Source organism: Ictidomys tridecemlineatus, chromosome 6 (assembly GCF_052094955.1).
Source record: "Ictidomys tridecemlineatus isolate mIctTri1 chromosome 6, mIctTri1.hap1, whole genome shotgun sequence".
Taxonomy (NCBI): domain Eukaryota; kingdom Metazoa; phylum Chordata; class Mammalia; order Rodentia; family Sciuridae; genus Ictidomys; species Ictidomys tridecemlineatus.
The window spans coordinates 107,170,741-107,178,086 of record NC_135482.1 but is presented as its reverse complement, the minus strand read 5'-3'; the positions used below and the strand labels follow the sequence as shown (position 1 = coordinate 107,178,086).

Sequence of the window (7,346 nt, the reverse complement as noted above, 5' to 3'; positions counted from 1 at the left end):
TATATCACTTTATTTTCCCCACTTATTTAGAGCCCAGTGGTTCCCATTGTGCAGATAAAGACCCTGGAATTCAGAGGGGAATAGTGACTTTCCAAAATGTCACAAAGATGATCAGTGATTAAGTTGCTGTTAGAAACCTATTATACCTCTATCCCCAGGAGCCTGTGGGGCTTGAGAAAAGTGGAGACAGGGAGGTCAGCAGACAAGAGGCCAAGAAAAAGCCGACCTGGGACAGAACAGGGGCAGGAGGAGATGGCCTAAGGCCATCACCTCTGACTTCTCCCCCTCCAGCCCTGTACCTTTTCCACTGGGCCTCCTACAGGTCCCTGGGCCACCTCTACCCCAGCCAGCCAGGAGAGCACCTTTCTGGCAGTTACCCTTCGCCTGCCTCCACGATGGCCTTTCTTTTCCTCCCCATAGCAGGCCCTGAGGCCTCTGGAGTTAGCAGCAGCATGGCCCAAGGCCCTCACAGGAGGCTCTGGGCAACTGCTCTGACTTTCACCTTGACGGTCTACTTCATTCCACTCCTGTCCTCTGCTCAGACCTGGCTAACCTTCCTTGGGTCTGATCCTCTTGTCCTCCAGCATCGGCCTGGACCTGACCTCTATTCTCCCAAATCTGACCTGGGGACCTGGACCTAAGCACAGTGTGTATGGTCTTTGTCCAGACATCAGATGGTCCAGGGAGGGGAGGAAGGGAGGTGATTTCAGCTTCAGGGACTCTGTACCTTATGAGAGTCAATGTGACTTTTTACCTATATTTCTTACAGCCCCTCTTACCCCAGTGCAAAACACACACACACACACTCATCTTCTTCCTCCCCACTCCTTGTTCTGCCCCTAGGAACTGGAACCCCTCCATGTTCTCACTCTTCTGCCCACCCTCCCCACCATGGTCCCCTCATCTGCTATGAGTTTCTCCAAGAAAGAGGTGGAACAATTTAGATTTTCCGTAGAGTCTCCAGGAGCCTGGGGGTACAGAGGCAGCTTGAGTTGGGAAGATGTTGAAGAGGCTGTTCTCCAGAAGCCAGAGTCCGTCAGCCACTCCAGATCTTCCTGCTGCAGGAACTCTGGTTTAGAAAATGGGAGTTTTGGGGGGGTGCCTACGGACCCACCACGGTCCCCACCCATCTGGAGGCTCCTTCTAGATGTATCCAGGTCTTCTCTTCCTCTTCTTCCCCAAGGTTTTGCCAGGTTGTGCCTTGGACAGAGGGTGGAGGGGCAAGGCAATTCGGTCCTTTATCAGGGTTTGGTAATCCTTTATGAGGTCCTTACTCAGGGGCATGCTGGGCAGCAAGGCCAGCTTTAGCGCCTTCTCCTGGTAATGAGGCACAGGGTTTGGGCAGGGCCAGCCTCTGGCGAGAGGAGTGGGGAGTGGATTGGGCAGGAGTGGGAGACCTTGAGGCTCAAACCTCCCACCAGCAGATATGTACTGGGCTCTGTGGAGGAAGGAAAGTGGAGACATCAGAGAAGTCAAGGGAGAACTCAAGGCATGGGGATTAGGCTCTGGGAATCCCTTCTCTCTCTTCCTTCAATATGGAACTTTGCCAAATGGCTTGCACCCTAGGTGTGCATTTTGTCATTGAGCTGGTGAGATCATGCCTAACTAGTAAACCTTTCATTCTTTTGACATACTGTATATGATATTTTTATGCAGATTCTTTGGGGAGGGTGGTAATTGGGGATTGAACCCAGGGAACTCTACCACTGAGCTGCATCCCCAGTCCTTTTTATTTATTTTGAAATGGGGTCTTACTATGTTGTCCAGGCTGGCCTTGAACTTGCCATCCTCCTGCATCCACCTCCTGAGCCACTGTCATTTTGCAGATTCTTATCTGAATTCTAACTGTCCTTCAAGTCTCACCTTCTCCACTAATGCAGTGCCTGTGGGAAGTCCACTGAACTTTGCACAAGTGAGTGGCTTCTCTTCTCTGTTGGCCTGTAGTATTGAACAGTAGGAAATTGACTTTAAAAAAAAACCAAACACACACAGTTGAATAGTGGCACATTTTCGGTTTCAACATGCTTTGCACTTAGTTTGCAGACATTCCCTATTTGCTGTTGCTGGTTTATTCAGGGGTTTCAGCCATGTCTGTACATTAGAATTTTAAACATACCACAGGCTAGGAGTGTGGCTCAGTGGTGGAGCATTTGCTTAGCACGTGTGAGGCCCTGGGTTGGATCCTGGTACCAAAATAATAGTAATAAATTTTAATAAATGAATAAAAAGATAAGTAAAACACCATGCCCAGGGCCTGGGTTTGTAGCTCAGTGGTAGTGCCCAGCACATGTGAGGCATGAGGTTCGTTCCTCAGCACCATATAAAAATAAATAAATAAAATAAAGGTATTGTGTCTATCCACAACTAAATAAAATAAAATAATTTCAAAAAACAAAACACAATGCCTGTCCCCCAGATCATTTAAGTTAGACTTTCTGGGATGAGCCTCAAACCTTGGCATAATTTTTAAAAAGTCCCAGATCATTCTAATGTGCTGCCAGGGTTGAGAACTATTGGATTTATACATAAATATTCTATTTCCCCAATAAGACCACAGCATCTTAAAACTTAGATCTTATCTTATGTGTCTGAAGTCTTTTGGGTCCCTGATGCTCATAATGTCATCGATGACTACTCCTTTTTTTTTTTTTTCCCCCTGTGCTGGGGATCTAACTCAGGGCTTTGAGCATGCTTAAGCTTGAGCTTTGCTACTAAACTACATCTTTCAGGCCCCAGGCTAATTTTTAACAAATTTTTAAACCCTTCTTTTTCAGAGCTGCTCAGAGGAACAACCAGATTCTCATTACTTTCTTGTTCCCACCTACTGAACTTGTCTAACCCCTTCAAGGTCTAGTTCACATACTACCCTCTCTATGAACTATGAAACCTTATCTGAGGGGCTGGGGATGAAATTCAGTGTCAGATCATGTGCTTAGCATGCAGAAGGTCCTGGATTCAATCTCTAGCACTGCAAAAACAAAAACTTTGTGACCCATTCCTTCATTCTAGGCTCCTGGGCTGCCCCCACAGCTGTATCCTACTCTCAAGGAAATGCCAAACCAGGAGTAATGCCACTTCTTGTGCCCCTTTTATATGCTCAGTATAGTGCCATTTAATCCGCAAAAGAACCATCAGAGTACCAGGTACATCTCTGATATATACCTGAGACATGTGAGGTTCAAAGGTTTAAGAAAGTTAAAATCGCCAGCCATGGTGGCATATACCTGTAATCCCAGCAATTTAGGAAGCGGAGAGAGGAGGCTTACAAATTTGAGGACAGCCTGGGCAATTTAGCAAAACCCTGTGTCAAAAATAAAAAAGTGGGGGCCTATGGTTGTGGCTCAGTGGTAGTGTGCTTGCCTAGGTTTGATCCTCAGCATCACATTATAAAAATAAATAAAATTAAGGTATTGTGTCCATCTACAAATAAAAAATATATATATTTTTTTTTTAAAAAGGCTGGGAGTGTAGCTCAGGGGTAGAGTACCCTAGGTTAAATACCCAATCCTGAAAAAGAGAAAGACAAAAGAAAAAGTTAATAAAACTGTTAAGTTTGTGATCTGGGGGCTGAGAGAACTTGAGCAAAAGACTTGACCTCTTCATTTAAGATGCCCACTTTCCTGAGGGTCTCAGGGGATTGAGTAATACAGTTAAAGTAATTAAATATGACAGTGAAATCTTTTTGCCGAGGGTACTAGGTCTTATTCCCTTTTGGATGCTCCTACATATGTACTTAGCAACAAGTACTCTGAGGAAACCTGGGTTCCATCCCCTGCACCACAAAAAAAGGATTAAAGGGGGCTGGGGTTGTGGCTCAGCAGTAGAGCACTTGCCTAGCATGTGCAAGGCCCTGGGTTTGATCCTCAGCACCACATGAAAATAAAGATATTGTGTCCAACTACAACTTAAAAAAAAAAAAAAGGATAAAAGGGATGACACTATAGATGGGCAGGTTGGAGTACCAATTTAGACACCAGAAATAGGAATGGGAGTGAGGGAAGGGTCACCTGTGAACATGGGCAGGATGAGCCACTTGGGAGGCAGGGGCTTCTCTTACTTTTTGAAGTTGGCGGGAGGCACAATGTTGCCATGAGTATCCAGTGGAGGGGCTCTGACTTCACTCCTCAGCTTGAGTTTCTGCATCTCCTTCAGCTCCTTCTTTGTCTTCAAAATCACCTGGCTCTTCCTGTTTACGTCCAAGAAGATGGGGGTAGAGTAGATGAAGGCCAGGAAGTTGTTTTTCCCAATCCAGGAGGGAGGAGGGATGGGGGTGTCTGCTGGGGGATAGTTGTGGGCATTGGAGTGGGTCAGCCAGCGCCAGACATTGCTGTCATAGGGCATGTCAGGGTGTGTGGGAAAAGTGGCAGGCAAACGCCCCACATCGAGCCACGTGTGAAAGCCCCAGCTGTGCTGGATTGTGTCCTTCCAAGGGTGGATTAGCCGGCGGTGCACTTTGGACTTCGTATCTGAGTGGGGTGGCAGCCTCTGGGCCAGCTGGTGGTAGGCTTGCCGGGTAAAGCCAGGCAACTCGCAGGTCTCCCTGGGGAGAAGGAACTCACGTTGAACCCACGTTTGGTGGGTCGGGAGGGATTCACTGGCATGGACCATCTAGGGAGAGACAAAAGGAAGCTGGGATGGGCTACAAAGGCAGGGGTGTGGGGACTGGGGGGAGGCATTCTACTGTCCTCCTCAGGAGCAAACTGCAAACCTCCTGAAGCCCAAGACTCTCATCAAGCCATGATGGCCAGCAGGGGGTCATCTCTTGGCTCCTGTCCTGACTTTCTGAAGTTATTGTAATATTCTCTGTATTATTTTCATGGATTGTTCAAATTTTCTTTCCATTGATCGTATTTTGGCTTTGATTTCCTACCTTCTCATCATGGTTGCCCCCTTTCCTGCCCAGGAACTGGTGCTCTTAGGAAGGCACATGGGCTGCAGGGACTGTGAGGGGAGATGGCACGTACCAGCCCATCCAGAAACCCTCCTTCCCTTGCTTCTGGACCTGGTGACACTCCAGGAAACAGGTCTAGTTGGTTTTCCATTTCAGACTCCTTTTACTATTTGTTCCTCTGTCACAGCACTGTCCCCTCACTTATTGAAAGGCAAACCAAGTATACAGAGTATCTAGAATGTCAGTTCCTCCCCTTTTTCTGTGCCCAGCCCCCACGAGATAAGTAGTAGCAAATGTCTTTTTTTTATTTTTAATTGTAGGTGGACACAGTACCTTTATTTATTTTTATGTGGTGCTGAGGATCGAATCCAGTGCCTCACATGTGCTAGGCAAGTGCTAGGCAAGTGCTCTACACCACTGAGCCCCAGCCCCAGCCCAGCAATTAAGTATTGACATTGTGCTCCATACTTAAGCACATCTCATTCAACCCTCATACTATGTAAGCAAGTATTGTTATTTCCCCTATGGTTTGGAAGTGTCCCTCAAAAGCCGATGTGTTAAAGGCTCGGTCCCCAGCCTGTGGCACTATTGGGAGCTGGTAGAATCTTTAGGAGGTGGGGCCTAGTGGAAGTCTCTGGAGGTGTGCCCTTGAAGAGACAGTGGGCTCCCTGCCCCTTCTTCTTTTTGCTTTTGGATAACCATGAAGTGACGACTCCTCCACTGTGAGCTCTCACCATGACGCATTGTGCTGCCTTACACCCAGAGCAACAGGACAGAACAACTATAGACCTCTGAAACCACAACCCAAAATCAACCTTTCCTGAAGGAGGTTGTTTGTCTTAGATATTGTCAGAGCGAAAGAAACTATCTCAAAAGATGCAAAGAGCAAGACCCAATGAGGTTAAGGAACTCACTCAGGATGCTGGGACTTGAGCTGACTGTATTCATCTTCAGCATATTGTTCTGTGTGAAATGCTTTTTTTTTTTTAAAAAAAAAAAACATTTTTATTTGTAAATAGATACAATACCTCTATTTAATTAATCAATCTCTCTATTTATTTATATGTGGTGCTGAGGCTTGAACCTTAACAAGTGCTAGGCAAGAGTTCTACCACTGAGCTACAACCCCAGGCTGTGAAATACTTTCACATAGCACAGTGCCCAGTGTGACCTGGCCAGGACAAAAATGTGTATCTGTAAAAATGTTTCTCCCTCCTGTCTACCCACGAGGATTTTCTGATTCCCCAAACCTACTCTTTCTTGGGTCTAAGTCATTTCTGTAAGTATGTGGGGCTGGGGGATACATATGATACAGGTTGAGTATCATTAATCTGAAAATCCAAAATCCAAAATGCTCAAAATCTGAATCTGAGTACTGACAAGTCACAGTGGAAAATTCCACACCTGACTTTATATGATCAGTTGCAGGGAAAACACAGGCATACTAAACACATTGCATAAAATTACCTTGTAGAAGGTATATGTGAAACATGTGAATTTTGGGTCCTCTCCCCAAGACATCTAGCAAATATTTCAATATTAAAAAAAAATTCCTGAAACACTTTTGGATAAGCATTTTGGATAAGGGATACTCATCCATGCTAAGTAGGCTTCTCCCCTGTTTTGAGCTCTGTGCCAGCAGCATCATAGGACCAAGAGGGAAACACAGGGGAGAACTCACCACAGCCTCTAGCCCAGGTGGAGAAAAAGGTAGGCTCCTCCCCCTACCTTCAGGAAAGGCTCTCTGACACGAGATGAATTGCTCATCCTTCCTCTGATTGATCTTTGTGGGTTACTAGCCATTCTTCTTCTGGGCGTCAGAGCCAGGAGGGGTGGCTTAGTGGGGAAGCCCTTTCTGGCACCATTGTTTGTTGCTAGGGTCGCTATGGTGATACTTCCTGGCCGGTGACAAGAGAGGAGGCCCTTACCTGTCACCAGAGGCTCTTCAGGCCCTCGGGATTCTGCCTCCTTTTCAAGTGAGACAGGCAGAGAGTGGGAAGGACTCTCTTTTGACAGTTCTGGGTGCAAAAATTGGTGACAAGAACTGTTTCCGGGAAAGGAACTTGCTAGGAAGACTTGGTAAGGAGAACAACCAAGCAGACTGGCTTCTAGGTCTCAGGCTGGGGATGAGGTTTTAGGAAGGCACCTGCAGTGCAGCCCATTTTAATCTAATGTTTTTTGGGGCCTGCCACTGTTACTGAGAGCTGACAGAATCCTAAGTTAGCCAGTAGGCACAGAGGCCCCAAGAACAGATCTATGACAGGGAAAAGAGGGAAAACTGGCAATTTCTGTGTCAGAGAGGATATATGTTCCAGCAGAGTATGGCAGGGAGGGGATTCTGCAAAAACCCTGTGCATTCTCCCAGTGTGCTCCCACTGAGAGCTGCAGGCCTTGTTTCTCCCCAATACCACCATATCCACCATTACCCACTTTCTTTTCCAACCCTTCCAGATAC

General features: G+C 46.6%; 1 protein-coding gene across 1 annotated transcript; it reads right to left on the bottom strand.

The window, feature by feature from the left end:
• Window positions 1-902: 902 nt before the first annotated feature.
• Tex52 (testis expressed 52) lies at window positions 903-6,821 on the bottom strand. The gene is made up of 3 exons (XM_005333994.3): window positions 6,620-6,821; window positions 4,058-4,608; window positions 903-1,438 (listed from the first exon to the last, which is right to left on the bottom strand). The coding sequence occupies exons 1-3, from the start codon at window positions 6,692-6,694 to the stop codon at window positions 1,144-1,146; spliced, it is 921 nt and encodes a 306-aa protein (XP_005334051.2). The 5' UTR covers window positions 6,695-6,821; the 3' UTR covers window positions 903-1,143.
• Window positions 6,822-7,346: the final 525 nt, after the last annotated feature.